Raw genomic sequence first — 19,690 nt, 5'->3', positions numbered from 1 at the left:
CTTCTCATCTGTAGAAGTACCAAGCACAGGGTTCTGCACTACAGTCGTTTATTTCTTAATTACAAATCAGACAATTCTTGACAAGACAGTACAGTACAGTAACTCTTCCCATAATAAAAAGTTATATATGGGTTCTATTTTGGTTCTTTGCTGAAATGCTGATCTTATATTTGTTTCCTTGATATAAATGTCCTCGGTCAAGGTAGATGACAAATGTAATTAAGCTGCACAAAAAATCCATTTAATTGATAGTTCCAGTATTGAAGGAAGCTTGCGCAACCTTTGAGTTTGTTTTCTTGTTCAAAGCTGTACAGATGAAGTTTCCAGCTTCCATCACTGCATACAGATTTACTCCCTACAAAAGAGGTGAAAAATATTAAGAGTAATAAATGCACGTGTTGAAAATGCTCAAACTCCAAGCTACTTTGGCCCCAGGGTCTAACTTTTGCAAACAAAGGGCTGATTCATGTCATAGGTCGGTAATGGAGATCAGTAGAGTTACAGTGACACACACAATAGTCACAGGTTCCAGTTGTTTGGAAGGTTCTACCACTTTGAGGATGATTTCTTATCCTAGCAGTAGCAGACCGGATACTCTAGTAATATCTTTCAAACTCAAAAGAAGCTGGGATAAAGAACTAGTATAACAAATTGAAGAAGATAAAAGAAAAATATAGCGTCTACATATGTATTTATCACCCAACACTAAGAAACTTCATGCTTATATGTATCCCATTTGCAGCTCAAGAAAATGGAGGAAGCACACTTGTATTGAGAATTGAGTTCAGTAAGAAATGGGATTCTGCATTCTCTTGAATAAATATAATCTCCTTCTTGAAGAAATTCCTTTCGATGCAAAATTACAATTTACATTGCTAGCACAACTGAGCAAAAAAATTCAGCTGCTTGATCTGCCCGTGCTAAAAAAATGTTCCTTGAGCTATCAGCTGTTTTTTAACTAACATAAGATACATATCAGTGCTGCTTGATTGCTAAAATGGAATCAGATCACTGATTAAAGAGGAAAAAAATACTGCCTTATGAGTCTCCTGGATTACTCATGTACAGTAAAAGTTTTAGAGTTAGATCATATAAGTGATGTAAGTACTTGCTCCCAAGATTGGAATTTAGATGCCAGTAAAGTGCCTGTAGAAGGGATGCAAAAGGGAACTTTGAACTACCAATATGCTGAGCAGTCACAAAAAAACTGAGAGGAGTGTATCACTCACCATAGTACAAGACGTATTGCACCAGAACTACACTTTCATAACGCTTATTTATGCACGAAAGTTCAGACCAAGACCTGATTTAGATGCTTAATTGTTTAATTGGATCTAGCATTGACTTCTAAAGTAAACTTTGCCTTTTTCATTCTTGGAATTGGCTAAGAATGTTAATGAGAATAGAAATTACTTCACAGAAATGTAATCAAAAACGTTTCTGATTTAAAAAAAATGCCAAGTTTCCAATCAGCTCTAGTATATAGCACCATCTAAAACACAGTGTTCAAAGACACCCTTTTATAACTGTCTCATTTTAATACAGCAAGGGTGATTTCAGCTCATTCCATTTATCCTTTATTGGTCATTACTTAGGCTTAGTTCATAGAGTGCTACTGCATATAACAAAATCTAAAAAATATCTTAGAGCATCTGTGCTTTTTTTACTAGGAAGAAATGAGAAACACACCACCATAGACATATTTGGTAGTCAGATTATGGAAGATGGCAAACTAAAACCCCTGAACTATACAAAATTCACATTTTCAGCACTGTAACACTGCATAATGTGATATGTGTTGATAAGAAACGTATGTTCGCAGTTCACGTTCATTAAATGGAATACAAGCAACTCTGCCTTTTACACTGTCTTTCTTATGTCAGTGTCGTGAACCAAAGAGGATTACCATGAGGGCAGAAACCCAGCATTCACAAGCATGACCCACAGATGGGGATGGGGAAATAGTCGTGACAGGTGTTTGTAAGGCTGCTGAGTCAAAATAATATGTCTTTAGAGAGGTACTCAGAAGTGTACTTGGTAACCTAAGCCTAAACCACGACACCACTCCATATATCAGCGTTATCCCTTGACACCAAGGAATGAAACTATGAAACACAAAGACAAGTACCTCCAATAGTATACATGAACTTGGATAAGTGCCTTAAGTCAGAAAAGCTTCTGCCAGAAGGCAAAGTCCTTTAACTCCCATTGACTTCAATTAATCAGTTCTCATTCAGCATTCACAAATACCAAGTCTATTATCTCTCTGAACTTTAGTTTCAGTGTCAGTAATGTGAGGCTAACGGTGCTTAGTTGCTTCTCAGAAAGGCTTATTGTTTGCCAAGCGCTGTGAAGGCATCATAAGCACAAGCACTATTAGTGTAATTACATAGAAACCATATAGAAACTGTTTCTATAGAAAGTACATGTCTTCTTACAAAGTTTCATAAGCATTGATGATCTATGACATAGTTATCTATCAATTACCATGGCACAACCAATAAATCTCTTCATAGAGGGGCTCTGCCAGAAAATTATTTCACATTTAGCCCGCTAGAGATTCATTTCATGCATCACTTCTTGGTTACATGTTCTGAAGAACAGTATAGAACAAGCATGAATTATTATTTTGATGTATCTAGTCAATCTGAACTCAATAACGCACGCTTAAATACTCTCCAACCTTTGCTTGACACTTTAAGTGCCTTCAGTCAACAAAACGAAAGCTTTAGCACATAGCTGAGAGGAACATGAGAAAATGCTCCTTGCAAGTGGACAGCGTAAGTATTTTGTGCCATTATACAAAAAGGGACATATTAACAGATTTTTGCAATAATGATTTTATAGAATTGGCCATGGCACCAAAACCAACCAGCACTGCGAAGACCAAAGCTCATATATTAAAGTAACAATTTTGAGGTTCTGTGTCTCTCATCCAGGAATCCACTGTTTTCTTAATGGGCCAGAAAAGTGTCAAGAAGCAAAGCCTTGTGTTTTGCTATTGCACAATCTATTTTTTTTAAAAAAAGGGAGAACTAAATGTTTGATGGTGAGATTCTTATCTCCGTGGGATTTGGTGTCAACTTTTAGGACAAGCTAGATTCCTGCTTGGACACCAGATCATTAACAGATTAATAAATCTTATCAAGAAGCCTGGAACAAGGTATATTTCATTTAATCAGGCTATTTTTTTTAATTGATTCCTTTTGCTACAGGTCAGTCAATGGGTATTTTGCCCAAGAAAAGACTATACTGAAAGCCTAAGTCTAATGTGCATGGCAATGTAAAGTGTAATGCATGATTTCTCCTCCTTATTCCAAAGCACTGTGTGGTTTCAAAAGAATAAACACCTCCTTCATGAAAAAAGCAACCCCAAAGCACGTATGAACAGTTCAAAACAGAGTCCACTTGTAGAATGGACGCTTGTGATTAAATCTTTTCTAAACAGGTATCTGACACCTACTCAAAACTCCCTAAGCAGCACATGAAAGCAGATAAACATTGCAGTGAATTCTGTAAGGTGCTGAATATGCTTTAACAGCGCTCAGGGGATGTACAACTCAGAAACAAGTTCCATGATCCTTTTATGTCAAGGAACTCCGTCAGCATGTATGCCACACTGAACTGCAACCTACAGACAAGTGACAAGCTCCCCAATAACATAATAAGATCTTTGTTTTTCAGACATCACACTTTTCAATTTCTTTCTCTAGTAGTTTAAACACAAACCACACACGCTGCAGTTTTGGCAGCTCTTTTTGTGTTCTCCTTTGAGCTTGATTCTCAAAGTCTATGCCTAGGTTAAAGGTAAAGCCACTGTATTGCTTCAGTTAGTACAAACTCATTACGCCACATTTCCAGATCGATGATGACTGACAGGAAGACCAAAGAGCACATTCTTTGGAGAAGGCAGCATTACTCGCTTCCCAGGAACACAGAATAATTAACATGCCAACCAAGCCAGGGATACCAAATGTGCGCTCTTCAAGTATAGATTCTCATTGGTAAGGTTCATTAAAGTGCAGCTCAGTGCAGATAAGCTGCTTTGCCCTCTCTTCCAAGAACAGAGCTGGAAATAAAAATGACTGTGAAGCCTGCTAGCCAGCAACAGATTCTGTATATTTTGAAATATATTAAGTGGATACCTGACAAATAGCAGTGTTCTGTTGCTTGGGCTCCAAACATCACATTTATTTTCTACTTTGAAGCCAGAAAAATTGACAACAAATTTATAAGCACTATGAACCAAAACCAAAGCTCTGTGAAAAAAAAGCTGAGGTCTGCTCAGTCTTTCCACTGAAGAGCTGATCGGCCTTCTGGAGCAACGGCTACAGTAGTGATTTTTTTGTGGTTACTGAGGCAGAGCAATGACTCAAAGCAGTTGCTACTGAGCTCCTCATAGCTCCAGGTAGGGGTTATTCAAATTCCCGTCAAATCCAAAACCCAGTTCTACTCTAAATTGTTAGTGAAGACAACATTGTTCATGTTATGGGTCAAGCCATGTTAAAGTACTGAGTTTGCAAAAACTACTATTTGTTCCCAATATTTTATTGCACAGCACAAGTAATTGTCAGGTATGCATCATACGTTTTCTAGAAAAAAAAAATTTTTTTCCTTGAAGTTGTAAGTAGAAAGTCAAAATCTCTTACTGTGTTGATCCCCAGACCATTAAGCATGTATATCACATCCTCTGTGGCTACATTTCCAGTAGCACCCTTTGCGTAGGGACAACCACCCAGTCCTGCAACCGATGAATCCACTACAGCAACTCCCATCTGGAAGATAACAACACAAAAATGCAACATCAGCACAGAGTATTATTTATATATATTATTCATACACAGCAGGCTATACATACTAGTTACCATGGATAAAACACACATTTCTCCACAAATTAATGTGTTTCTCGGAGGAAATTCCTTGTAACGGTGTTAGTCCTGACATCTTTATAAGGTAAGACTCTTCAAATACAGGATGTGGAACAGAAAACTAACGGTCCATTACATGTGATTTTGGCAGATAAGATGATTGCTGTTTTAAAGCCAAACCGAGGTTTGTGTCTTTTCTCTCTTTATCTCTCTACATGTTGTTTTTAAGTACCCTGCATCTATTCCTGCAAAGGCTTACATGCAACCAAACACAAATGAGTGATTTTAAGCATATGTCAAAGTCTTTGCAAGTTGGAAGTCTTAATAGCAGCATCTGATTTACATGTCAGCCAAAAGATTTTGGGACATCTACCCTCTAAAATATGTTTTATATTAATGGCTATTCTTCCACAAAGAACTTCCCTCCTAGCATTTTCTATCTTCTCGTTTCCTTTTCTTTCTTCTTTTTTAGACATCGTAAAACCACTATGTAAATAATTTTTTTGTTCTTGTGTTAGAGGAAAACTACAAGGTATTTTCACCCAAACTGAACACCACAATGTAAGGAAGAATTAAATTTTGGCAGATTTTTTAATGAGTTTGTGAGTTTAAATCAACTGGAAATAAAAGTTTAAAGAACTTTATCCTGGCGAGTCTGACCCATTGTTTATCGTATTCACCAGTCAAGAAGAAAATAGAACCCCCAAAATAAGCAAATGTCACACCCTATCACAGTCTTGGAGTAGCGTTCAAAAGCCTAGTTTTTAAGATGCTTGGAATAACTGAATAGCTTGGATATCATGGAAGTTCTCCGTAGATATAGGTTCCAATCTTTGAATATTTTTTAAAGGAGTACTTGATGCACAGTGTCAAGCTTTTTCATTTAAACTAAGACTTAAAAAAACAGCCGGCTGTCATAAATTCATAATTCTTTCATTTTTATTTTTTTCCTACTGCATCCAAGCTCCTTCTTTCTCCTGGTCCTCCCTCAGCATATTCACGCTAAAGAATAGTAAGCCAGTTACCAACTCTGACCAACATATAATATTAAATTTCCTATGGAATAAAGCCATCCCTGGGAGATTGGTCAGGGAGAGAAAGGAACACAGCCTGCGATTTCCACTGACTTGTTTAGTGAGGTCTGGCACCCTCTTCTTTCTGTAATTAGATTTTAAAATAAAGCTAAAATTTGGAAGATTTTTTTTCTGTTTTAATGTTAGGTATGTGATCCAGGACACTGGGTCTCTCTTGCTAGAGAAAGCTCTTCAGACTTCCCCTTGAAGAAGATTAGATGCTTTTGGAGGCATTCAGGCTCTAGAGACAATCAGAGGCAGGCAATGATATTAGGCAGAGAGGTCATCAGATCTTCAAAGACACCAACTTCTCCCTGCCTTAGGCACACTAGAGGTTTCTCCTCCCCCTAGGGCTAATTTAGGCAGACATACACCAAAAGTTTAGAAGAAGTCAGGCAGACTGAATCAGGGTGCAATCACAGCTCAAATTCAGGACAAGAGTTCCTGTGCAGAGAGATGTTCTCAATACTCTAACTTTGACTTTGGGTCCAGAGAGATTCAGAGGTTAAACTATGCCTGTTACCCACATTTGCAAATCAGTAAGATCATCTTAGAACCCTGACTGCAGAGAAAGCTGATTTCTGTTGCTCTCCTTCTGAGGGACTGACTGGTCCCCACAGGCTAATCTGGGAACCTGAACTTCTCCTTCACAGCCATGCATACAAGGAGCTGGTGAGGTAGGCAAAAGATGATGTCCTGCATGTTGCAGTTGCCAAGTCCCCTTTCTGAATATACCCATCAGTGGTTTTTGGTTTTTTTTTTTTTTTTTAGTTCTGAATGACAATTCCCTAATGTTTTGTTCTATTTGCTTCTAGTTTTAACAGTGCTTTCCGTAGTTTTATCATTGGCCTTACAGGGTGTTTGGAGTTCCAACATTTCTGGAGGGCAACCATAGAGCATAATCCAACAAAGCTTTGTCCCAGGTCCTATTCTCAGGCAGGGAACATTATCTTGAGCTACGTAGCTGCTCACGGCCTGTAATAAAGACCTCAAAGGAGCCAAGGTGCATAACTGTGACAGGCAAGACAGTACTGTTTAATATTGCTCAAACAAGGAGAGTCTCTAAGAAGGGATATTGTACTTTAAAGTACACTAATCTGTGAATTATGGAGCGAATCACCAAAGAACATGTTTCACATTTCAGTCACTTGTCACACACTTTGTTTGTGTAACCCACCGGTCACAAAATGTGTTATACAACACATCTGTGTCCAATACACAGAGGATATGCGTTTATGATAGCTTTCAACTGGAAAAAACCTGTCTCTTTTTGCACTAGCTGCTAAGATTCATATATTTATTCTGGAAGCCATTGCTTCAAGCTCCACAGTGGCAGCTGTCGGGCTTGCAAGTGTCCCTGCAGAAACACACCTACGGCCTCTTAATGGAAAGACTTAGGGTACAGTGAAGGTCTGGGGAAGAGAATAGGGAGACTAACATGTAGAAATGCTGGTATGAAACAAGCATGCATCCCACTACCGTGCCTGCCGTTTCTGGCTGATTTTAAGATTTCCATGAGAAATTACTGTTTCAGGGACGAAAAGGTAGAAGAAAGTGTCCTTCATGGAGTTTCCCCCAGCTGACAGGTTATGTCATAACTGCTAGAGCAGTCTTCTCGATGTACTTATTTTCAACAACTTTTACATGGGGATAAAAGCTATAGGCAAATAATGTGTTGAGGTACATCACCGCTGTTAAACTCCCACGGAAGATCAACAAGCCCAGAAACAGCTTTAGCAGCATCTAAGCAGTCACTTTCTAACCCCAGTGAACTATCTCATTAAACGCTTGTCCTTATGCAAAAATGGGAAAAATATCAACTAAATGGTATTGGTGACAATTAAAGCGGCATCTGAAAACAGCCAGAGAAGTTTGCCAGTTCAAAGCTGGGGAGAACCTCCTCCTGAAGGGTGTCACTTATATTGCTATCAGTAGCCTGCTCCAGTCCTTCACAGGGCTCTCACGGTGAGAAAAAACAGGAAACAATATACTGCCCGCATAAAAAGGGTGTGCTGTCCAAAGGCATTGGATATATAAACATATTAATTTCTTGATATGCTTGTACAAACACCCGTGATGCCACCGTAATTCCGCATTTGCAGCGGAAGTCTCATAATACTGGGGTACACTTTGCTTATTATTGTTTGCTGAAAGTGTTTGTGAATACGTGGAGGGGTATGGAATGCCACAGCAACATAAAGGTAACAGCAAGGCGTTCGACACGGTCTCCCACAGCATCCTCATAGGGAAGCTTCGGAAGAGTGGGTTAGATGAATGGACAGTAAGGTGGACAGAAAACTGGTTGCAAGACAGAGCTCAGAGGGTTGTGGTTAGGGGCGCAGAGTCTAGTTGGAGGTCCGTGATGTGTGGTGTTCCCCAGGGGTCAGTACTGGGTCCAGTCCTGTTCAATATATTCATCAGCAACTTGGATGAGGGGATAGAGTGCACTCTCAGCAAGTTTGCTGATGATACAAAGCTGGGAGGGGTGGCTGACACACCAGAAGGCTGTGCCGCCATACAGAGAGACCTGGACAGGCTGGAGAGTTGGGCGGAGAGGAATCTTATGAAATTCAACAGGGGCAAGTGTAGGGTGCTGCACCTGGGGAGGAATAACCCCATGCAGCAGTACAGGTTCGGGGCTGACCTGCTGGAGAGCAGCTCTGTGGAAAGGGACCTGGGAGTCCTGGTGGACAACAGGATGACCATGAGCCAGCAATGTGCCCTTGTGGCCAAGAGGGCCAATGGCATCCTGGGGTGCCTCAAGAAGAGTGTGGCCAGCAGCTCAAGGGAGGTCATCCTCCCCTTCTACTCTGCCCTGGTGAGGCCGCACCTGGAGTACTGCGTCCAGTTCTGGGCTCCCCAGCTCAAGAAGGGAACCGCTGGAGAGGGTGCAGCATAGGGCTACCAAGATGATTAGGGGACTGGAACACCTCTCTTATGAAGAAAGACTGAGGGAATTGGGTCTCTTTAGTCTGGAAAAAGGACAGTTGAGGGGGGACCTCTTCCATGCTTATAGATACTTAAAGGGTGGGTGCCAGGAGGATGGGGCCAGGCTCTTTTCAGTGGTGCCCAGTGACAGGACAAGAGGTAACGGGCACAAACTTGAGTATAGGAAGTTCCACCTAAACATGAGGAGGAACTTCTTTACCTTGAGGGTGGTAGAGCACTGGAACAGGCTGCCCAGGGAGGTGGTGGATCTCCATCTCTGGGGACATTCAAAACCCGCCTGGACGCGTTCCTGTGCAACCTGCTCTAAGGTGTCCCTGCTCTGGCAGGGGGGTTGGACTAGATGATCTCTAGAGGTCCCTTCCAACCCTATGATTCTATGATTCTATGAAACACTTACCTTTGTCTAAGCACATCCTGGTATTCACAGGCAGCCTCCTCTGAGTTAATTCAAACTACCTCCACTGGAAACTGGACTGATCGCAGTTGTTTTAGCCTAACGTACATGCAAGAGCATAAAAAATGATGTCTTCTGCTGGGTAAGCAGTGGGAGCAGTAACGTCCAGATGACGGACAGTGATAATTGCTCTGTCTTTTAAACCCTCAACTATTCTGGCTAAACAGAAAATGGAGGAAGTCTAGTCATTGGTAACATCCTCAGTGTGGCGGCTTTCATCCTAATACAGAACGCTTAAACCGTTACTTCCCAGAAGTACTTTATAAACACGTTTATGTCCCTATAATTGCATCTGCATCAGGATGAATTTGCCATTTTAACATGCAGCCAGTTGTAGACAAGGTCTTGGCATGGCGTATACAATACAGCAGCTCTGACTGACCTCCAAATCTGACATTTCTTCAAATCAGTGCTCTTAATATGCAATGAACAGGTGTCTCTGCCTTTAAGATATTGTCCTTTAAAGTCTCTTCACAATGCTTCTGATACGATGTCTACTGCAACACACCGCTATTTCAGGAGCAGGCTCAGCTGCATCCGCTTTTGCATATGGTACGGGCAAATATAATGTGTTTTCTGATTCATGTGCAGAATCACTGCAGTTCATCTCCAGTGTGGCCCCATCCAGCAAGTCCTTAAATAATCCATACTCCAAGCTCCATTCTAACAGTGCTAAAAACAGATGTTGGAAAACATCCTTCAGCAGCACTACTAACTAATTTGGAGGTTAATATTACAGCCCAGGCTGTCCAAGCACAGAGTCTGAAATAGCACCTAATAAATAACTTCTCTGCAAGTTTGAGCAGCTATGAAGCTGTTTTGCTTTTGCAGCCATTAAAAGCATAAGGGGCTCGAAAAGCAAAGTTAAAAATTGACAAAATGTGTAAAACAAGGCTTCTTCCTTCATCACATGTCCAATCTTTGTCAGGTTTTTACAAGAGAGAATGAGTTTCAAGCCTTTCAGCAATCTGAGCTTGCGAAACGTTCACTGTCAATATGAGATCTTTAAAAAGCCCACAGTCTCGTTGTCACTTTCTGACAGGCACTAAATTGTGCTGAGATTCATGAGAAGTTGCACTGCAGCTATTTCATAGGATATGTCCTAGACGAGCACTCACAGAGCTGCTTACATATGAACGTCTGTGTGGGTGAACAATGACTTGGCTTCCAGGACAACATAAGTGCTCCAATCTTTTTTGACACTTAGAGAGTTTTGATAATCACTAAATTCCTGACAGTGGTTCCTGAACACCTTCCAAACTTTAGCTTTGGCTAGCTTTAGCTAACTCTCTAGAGAAGACAGAAGACTTTTTGCTCATGTCCCATGCTATCTTCCTAATTCCCCAATGAGAGAGCGAGGAATTAAATCCATCACCTTTGTCAAATAGCCAGTTTTAACAGGAAACCATTATTGCCAGTGAATAATAAATGCTTCATGTTTCTCAGTTTGCTTTACTGCCTCCCCATAACTTATTGTTGGGACAGTCAGTCTCCTTCCTTACGGATCTTTAAACCTGGCTTCGTCCAAAAGAAGTTTAACTTTGTCCCTCTCTTAAAAATGGCAAGGTCAGCATCAGTAACTCCAGGGATTCAGGAGGTATAAATCAGAAGCTATAAATCAGGTCTCCCATAAATTAGGACTTTTTTTAAACTATAAAATTTTGAAACCGTAATATCGAGGATCCCAGGTATGCATTAAACAGGAAAAGATTTGTTGTCCCACAAAGTTTAGTGGCCACAGCATTGGTTCAGTACCACAGTGCCTTAAAGATAGGTGCACGTAGCAATGACAAAGAATCGCTGTGTTAGTTCAGCATTTGTTCAAGGAAGGGAGAAGGAAGGGGGGAAGAAGTAAAAGGAGGACCTCCACATGTTAGGTCAAAGGTTGTCCACACACAAGGCAGAACAAGACTAACACTATTTAATCCTGCAGCCTTGTCAGTACCTAGCTGGAACTCTTGGTGTGGTACCACTACTTGGTATGCCATCAGGAAAAATGCCTTCTCCTGTAGAGACAGGGATAACCATAGAAATATAAATAACTATGCTATAAAATAAAATAAAATAAAATAAAATAAAATAAAATAAAATAAAATAAATAACAATGCTCTGAAAGGTGGCTGTGCCCACAGAGACCCTTCCGTGAGTTACATTATCAAGTTGTCTAAAATCAAAGCTTGCCATCCTCCTTCATTTCGGTAAAACAAATGTATGTAAATAAATGTTATTTTAGTATTTGAGCAATGACAAGCATAAATTTCTATGTATAAGGCAATAAAACGGGACAACATTTCTCCGTGGGAAACCCTGAAAGTTAACTGCATTTCCTTCCTGCTTCCTTTTCTCTCTGCTCTTGCTAAAGATTAACGCATCACAAAAGCAAACACTACTTTTCAGAGTTAACTCCATCACTACTGACCACAGGGTGTCACTGTTACTTTAAAATCTATAATTTCTCGGTTCATTTCAGTTAGAAAATTAATACATTCAGAAAAAAAAAAAATACTTTTCTCCCCAAACATAGTGAGATGCAAGCCCTTTGCGGGCAGATGTGCTGCATAAAATAGGTTAATACAACATTCCTTTAACTTACAGCACACATCTTTTCATATTGCTACTGACACATTTATTATAAGCAAAGCTGGCAATGACATCTAGAGTTAAAGTTCCCTAACACTTTCCATCATAAGGCCTTACTTTCAGTTGTTTATTACTTTGTCAGCCTTTAACTGCTGGAGCTTATATTTTCCATGCCTCGTCTCTGCCTCAGGCTGGATTGTTTTGGAAAGTTTTAGTGAAAAATGGGGCTGGCCACTTCCGAGAACAAGTTCTGGGGAAGAAAAAAGCTTTGTTATGCTAATATTCAATAATTCTAACACGAGCTTCTTGGAGATGTTCCTGTAGCTTTGCACTCTCAAATTTGGAACAGGAGGAATACTGATTTTAAGCGATCACAGGGTCTGGACTTGGTTACGAGCTTAGGAAAGTTCCACCTCAGTGTCAGGAACTGCCGAGCCTGGTAGCTAAAATGCCTGAGGGTCAAGAGAGCAGCAGCTGACCGTGCTCTTTTCCTCAACCTCAACAAAGAGCTGCAAAGCAATTAATTTCTCTGAAATCGAGTTGGAAAAATCTGTGTCTCTGGCTGGCAGTGCATCACCTGCACAAAAACCTCTCACCGGTGGGCTTCAGCAGCTGAGATCTGTGCTGCGGATCCCGTTCTTCAGAGAACGTTCATGGATGTTTAGGAGGAATCAATGACATGAAACACGAGACTGGTTTTGAGCTTTTGAAATGCTTAGAAAGTCCTAATAAAAATCCTATGCCATAACAAAATTAATATTGGGGAGAATATGTTCCCAAATCACTATTAGTATTGCCTATGAAGGCTTATTTTGCTCCTTTTTGGATACACGCACTGTTTTACTTACAAGAGACTCGGGTTTGCTAATTCGGGGTTGTACACAATTCGAGCTGCTCCCTTGCTAAGGATCCCAAAACCTGCAGGGGGAGCAGGAGACACGTTTCAAGGTCTTGTCGAAACCCATGAAGATGAGATGACCATCAGGGCACTGAGTGACTTTCCAGTCTCCTTTCCTTCCCTCCCCAAGCAACCCAGGGCAGTGCCCGATTTCCCACTTCAGCTGTTGCTGATCTGAAATAAGTAGTTACTGCCCCAGATGTTCTTCAGCAGAAGTTGCCGCTCTCAAGTAAACCTGTGGCGGTTTAACAGTTTGCTTGCCATGTGTTGTGAAATAATCTGATCTAAAAATGCAGGATATTTGTTTTATAGATTTAAGTCTGGATGGAGTCAGAAAACCAGTTAAACAGGTCCAGCAGAGAAGATAATAATCTCGGGATCTGGAAGGAAAGGAAGAACCATAGAGGAAAGGCAAAGGGCAGCTTCGGGGTAGGCAGGGAGACTTGTCTAGTCCGGAGACGCAACAACTGCGCCAGGTTGTCTGTGCCCTGCGTGCAGCCAGGTGACAACCAGTTTTTTCCTCACATGCTACATGCCAGAGGAAATGAATAAAAACAAACCTGAAAGTAAACTGAGGGCTTTCAATGGACAGGGAAGACAAAAAGATTACTTAACTTGATGGTAAAGTTACTGAGGGTTGCTCTGGGAGAGGAAAATTTTGCTGGGACTGGAGAAAGCATGTTTGGAACTGCTGACAGCGAAGGTCCGATGAAGAAACAAAATCCACTCACTTTGCAAGGGATGGCTCGCAGAGGACAAGCTGAGACATACCTGCTAAAATAAAACGGCTGAACTATTGTAATGACTGAATTATGGGACATCAGCTGGGAACGGGTTGAATGAAGCGTGGAACCACTGGTAAAAATCAGTGTTTGAGATGCAGGCTGTAGAGAGAACACTTCGCTCTGAGTTACAATATTGGAAAAGGATGGAGTGCTACTATGCAGAATCAGGGAAAGACACTGATGTAGTATTTAAAGTGCGTGTGGCAAATGTAGAACATGCGAATCCATCAATGAAAATGGCAAATCTGACCCAAGCATCACAGCATCTGAAAAGGCTACTTTTTCGTACATTCAGGGAACACATAACCTAGTTCATCTACCTTAGATATATCCCTTTTATTGGTATCTACAGCGTAGAAAGAAACTACAAATTCTTTTGATCTTGTTGTTCAGTCCTGGTTAGTTTCTGCTAACTCCCAACCCCTCTACTTACTGGAATACCAGTATCTGTTAATTCACTCTGCAGCTCAAGCTGGGTGGCCAAAACTGTTCCTGGGGATGTAATTTCCCTCACTTTCTATAAAAAGAACACTGTCAGCGTGATGCACCAAGTGGCAGAGGACACTAGCTGGTACCAATGTGAGCAAATAAAATAGGTGGGTGGCAGAAAACATCTATTTTTATAAAATAAATTCGTAGCAATGATGGAATTTATAAGAAAGCTGGGAAAGCAGAGCAGAACTATTTTCATTCCACAGTAGTATTATGGTATGTCAGCATCAGGGTATCTAAAGGAATAAAATGTTAACAGTGTTTAAAATCCCATCTGACTTCAATTGAGCCAGAGCCCTCACGCAGCAACACCTGACTCCCCTAGAGCCAGGAACATCACCCACCCACAAAAACCACTTTGTTTTGACTGTCATTCCCCATATTATCTCTGAAATCACACCCACCTGCCGCTCAGCAAAAATGGGGACCTCCCGCGCATCCCTGGGGCTCATCTCCAGATGTGCTGTGGAGTCCTACAGAAGTATCAGCTCCTTGTCCGGGGCTGGTCACTCATACAACATGTGTGGTCTTCCCAGTCTGAAAACCCCCACTGGCTCCTTGGTGTGGAAGCTGTGGAAGCTCAATGGACCAACATGGGTGGAGGGACATCAGGAATTCTAATGGGTTCTTCGGGTGTCTAAAAATCTATGTCAAGGTCAGCCTCTTCTCTGTCTTCCTCTGAGTAGCTTTCTCCAAGGAATGCTAAGGCAGTCTAAAGGTGAGACCCCAGTTTAAGTTGGACATTAAGATTGATGCCTGTTCTAATGCAAGGACATTTTCTTTAACTACTCCAGCTTCACCCAGTGCTTCCCATCTCAACTGCATAACGAGCTTCCACATTTAGAGTGAAAAGAGCTTTTCAGGTAGTAGTGACTTTTACTGTTGTTCCCACTCACACCTTGCCAACTAGACCTACACTTGTTTTTCCTGGATGTGATGACATACAAAGTGAGGGAGAAGTTGGTACATCTTTCAATCCACGTCTCCCCCCCCAGTTACGATCTCAGAAAGATTTAGCTGACTTAGAAATGGAGCAGATTCAACAAAAAAACCCACACATGCAGCCAAACACAAATACATCCACTAGTCAAGCAGTGGTACTATCCTACCTAGGGCCCGGGTTTTTTCCTCACCTTCCTTCTAAATAAATGTCCCACTATTGGGTAATGTGGGACAACCAGGCAGTGAAGCACAAAACTCCTGTCCATGGCTTTTTTCTCATTTGAGACCCAAACTGCTTCACAAACACATGGCAACACCTAAACGGAAGATCCTGCTGAAGCTTAAGTTTTCAGCTACTTCAGCAATATCAGAATGGTGGTGGGTTCTGTATAATTATTATTAGGACACATTATTAGTTCTAACCTGCAGTTGGAGTTCATAGATTTGATTCTTCTTGCAGATCTCAATACCAATCAATAAGTATCAGAATTCATTAATAAGCAGGCAAAAAGAAAAGGACCTGATTGTATCAGAAAACAAAAGTCTGTTTTCATCTTTTTAACTATTGTTATGGTTTTCATCTTTTTTCGGGGGGGGGGGTTGGGGGTAGGGAGCAACAGCTCTGTTAATTCCCGAGACTATTTATTTTGCAAAAGAAGATACTTGAAGTTTTCTACAGGAAGTCACACATTTCCAACAGGGTACATGTGTTATAATGATATAATTTGCTACTTAGAATTAGGAAATTACTTTAACTTTCATCAAGTGTATAAAAGTATTATCTTTATGCATTGTTTCAGTTGTTCGGATTAATTTAGAATGTACTGCAAGGATGTACAGAATGTTGAATTCTTGTTTTTAGTTTTTCCATAATCTTATCTATCTTATTTATTTTATATTAATATACACAATATATGCTTCATACTTACAATAAATAGCATATGCTCATCGCAGTTATTTTCTAATGTGAGAGATTCCTCTTTTCGTTTCTGGAGGTATATCTCACAACAGACATGAATTGTGTGTCTTATCTCAAGGTCAATCGATGTATATCTCCATCATTCACTATCACTCCATATTAGATTTAAAGTCTAGGCCAAAAATAATTTGTACAGTTAATGCTGTTAAATAAAACCTGCATTTTTTATTCAGCCGTAACTACTATTTTGAATCTCTCTTAATTCTATTTTCGTATTCCCCTGAGTGAAATAATACTTTATTCTAGTTCAGTACGTAGGATGTAAGGAAGTTCAGAGATTCTGCTCCCCAATATTCATTGACAAAACATACTCAGCATAAAGAAAAGCTGATTGCCAAGACGTATGGTAAACTACCCTTAGAAAAAACCTCCTGGCATTTATTACATCATCTGGATTACACAGGTGCATATCCATCTTCTCAGATATTTGGAAAATAAGAACTGCATTCTCCATTCAAATGCTTTCAACTTATTTACAGCTAGATCTGGAGACTTAATATTTATCATCACAAAGTATAAAGCCAAATGTCCTTTTTCTTCAGGAGCACCAAAGATTAACAGATTAGAATGTTTTCCACATGTCCATTTTACTGTCAAGAGAATATTAAAGAAGTTTTCCAGCTTCCGCAGCTCAGCCAGATGTCAATGGATCCCACAGTGAAGCAAAATTGGCAGAGTAGCCTTCTCATGACCCCGGCATTGTTTTATCAAGGATCAGTTTAAAAGTATAAAGGGCCATTTCTTGCTGAGATCTGTAATGTTTTTCAGCCCTTTTCCCCTGCAATTACACAAAAGTGCTGACTTTGTTGAACTACTGATATGCAGTAGTATTTCTTATGACTTCTCTCACACTGTGCTGTAATTGCTGTTTGTGTTGGCCCAAGAAAAGTACCGCGTCTTGTTTCCACTGTACATTTCCGGACTCTGGTTTCAGTAACATCAGTGTAGGATATTGTACTGGGCGTATGTTTTGTTGTGTAAACATTAACTGGTAATTTACCCTGTCAATCTCCACCGCATGGCCTCTAATTACCAGAGGTTGAGGGGCTTCAGATGGACATTTGATAAAATATTTACAGTAGTTATACTGCCTCTATTTTTTTTCTTCACTGGTATCTGTGTTCTGAAAATCATTGCGAAGGAAAAAAATACATCATCAAAAACCATAAAACAAAACCCAACAACAAAAACAAATGTATTCATTCTTGCACACCTCATTCTGTAGAGGAACTAAAGACTAGGTTCCCAATTAGTCAGGCAAAAGTTATGGCAATCCTGCAGTAGACATTACGATATAATAAAGTATTAGATGTTTCTGTTTTCTTTCAATTTGATTATTCCCTTTTACATCTTTCGTAACAAAACCAAATAGTATATTATTTCTATCAGTACTTTTTTCCTTAAAATTCATACTTCACTCAATAGCCCCTGAACTTGCTAAAAGCTACGCACATGCTTAATTTGACTCAAGACTCAGACAAATGTGTTTAACAAATGGGACCACGAAGGTCTTGTTGGAAAATATAGCATCCACTGCAAAGATTCAGAACTAAGGAGCAACCTCCCTTTAAGAGCTCTGGAATATATGTTTTAGTCATTCATCTATATAATTTCAAGGAAGCAGAACTTTCCATTTTGTGCTAAAATATAATGTCCTGAGTAGAATTCCAGGCTGGGATTAAACAGTTAATATTTACAGTAATGTGACCAAAGAAGATGCAGTCAAATAGGGCATCTTTTTGGACACCACAGGCAGAGGGAATCTCTCTTTCAAATAAAGTTTTCACCATGATTTTCATCATAATGCAGGAAACTTTAAAAAAAAAGTGTGACAATTTCTCAGCTTCTACTATTCCATCATAACTGGACTGATTTTGTAAAATTCATCACATTAAAACACCTCCAAAAGAATCTTCCTTTCCAATACATTGACTAATTAAATGGTGGCATTAAGGTGGGGAGCCACAAAATGTAATCTGTCTTGCAATTTTTTCCCCCTTATTCTGAATAAAGTTCCTTTTTTAAAAAAGACAGTTGCAAATTGCTCATCCAATATATCTGCCAACAGTAAAGACAGAACACTTCTTTTCTTTAAAAAAGGCGTTCAACTTAGCATCTTACCTTTTGCTACAGAGGCACATTATATTGCCTTGCTAAGTCTACTTTCATTCTGTTTGCTCAGTTTGCTCTTTAGAGGAAAAGAGACTACATCAAATTCAAAATTCTTGCCCATTGCAACTCTCAGTGCAAGCAAGCAAAATCTTACTGTTATGAACATAGATCAGAGGAAAATCTTTCTTTCTATAATTGTTTACTTTATGGATTTGAAAGGACTCTGTGTTAAGCAAATCACGTAATTCGCCTCTGACAATTTGTCACCGTATAGCATTTGCACTAAGCAACAAAGGAGAAAAAACTTAAATAAACAGGAAAATATGCAAACTGGCAAAAATTATGGAGTGTATAAAACTATCATTCATTTATCTTTAAAAATGATCAAAAAGTTTTTATTTCTGAAAGCCCGGCTTTTTCAATTTGTACTGTAATATTTCAAAAGAAAAAAAGATAAATGACAAATGAATTGACTCAGGAGACTGGCTCAGTGTTGCTTCTGCACAGCACAGAAAGAAAAGATGATTGTCATACTTTAAGTACTGCATCAGCTTTGTTTTCTGTCTTAACTGAAGACTCATCTTCTACTTATTCCACTTATGCAAATGGTTACTTGGTCTCATACGGATACAAAGATCCACCCAACACACTCATGCAGAGTGAGTTCAGGAACTTCAGTCTGTCTGATCATAGTATCTCCGGATTTTCTGCAGTTTAATTTACCTTGGGAAACACCCTGAGAGCTTGTTTAAAGCCACCTGATGTACCTCAACAACAGGAAGTAACTCTGCCTCCTTCATTGTTTCCTGGATGATAACAAAATTGGTTCCGAGGAGCCATAAATATGCAAGAATGGCCAGAGGTTTAGTTCCACCCCCTCAGCACAGCTGCCTGTAGAGCTGCCCAAAAAGGACGGAAGCATCATCCTGTAAACACTGCACTTCCCTACTGGAGACACTGGGATTTGTGATTTCCCAGGACTGTCCGTGCCACGGCAAACTCCTCTGACCCTTACTTGGGTCTGAAGTCAGGTTCCATGCAACACCCTCTTTTTCAGGCAGGACCTAGAATAGACACACTCACAAATAACAAGAGGTAATGAAAAGAAACAATCATTTCCAAGTGGGAAGCGCTGTAGTGAATCTGTCCTTATTTTACACTTGCTGTTGAACTTTAAAAAAAAAACTACTTTGGGTAAAAAGGGAGAGGGAGTCTTTTCCACCGAGTAGAAAAAACACACGTGTCTAAAAGCGATTTATCTTCTAGCTGATGTATAGAGTCACGGCCTGATTAAAGTGCAATATGATTAGAGGGAGAATTTCTAAAACCAAGTCAAGCAACTCTGATAGAAACAATTTATTTTCAAAATACCATGAAAACTGAAAGAGAAATTAAATCCTGAATAAAAGGTACTTAAAATAATTGTATCCTCACCAAAATTTTAAAATTTTTCTTTCAGAACTGTTTTTAGGATTATATTGAAATACTGTATGTTATTTTTGTCACTGCACCACATACGTTTTTAGTGTGCAGCATGTAAGCTCCAAACAAAAAGAAA

The 19,690-nt window shown here is 39.9% G+C and overlaps 1 protein-coding gene across 1 annotated transcript in view; it reads right to left on the bottom strand.

The window, feature by feature from the left end:
- Positions 1 to 241: 241 nt before the first annotated feature.
- HMGCLL1 (3-hydroxy-3-methylglutaryl-CoA lyase like 1) overlaps positions 242 to 19,690 on the bottom strand; it is a gene marked incomplete at both ends in the record, with an annotated part of 88,480 nt that continues 69,031 nt past the window's right edge. The window contains 2 exons of the mRNA XM_082480919.1: positions 242 to 355; positions 4,650 to 4,775. Of these exons, the coding sequence (XP_082337045.1) occupies positions 242 to 355; positions 4,650 to 4,775 (240 nt within the window). The remainder of the gene's footprint in view (positions 356 to 4,649; positions 4,776 to 19,690) is intronic.

The sequence above is a fragment of the Vanellus vanellus genome (genome assembly GCF_965231255.1).
Source record: "Vanellus vanellus genome assembly, chromosome: 3".
NCBI classification, from domain to species: Eukaryota; Metazoa; Chordata; class Aves; order Charadriiformes; family Charadriidae; genus Vanellus; species Vanellus vanellus.
Note: the sequence above shows the minus strand (reverse complement) of the source record. Positions and strands in the feature narration are given on the sequence as shown.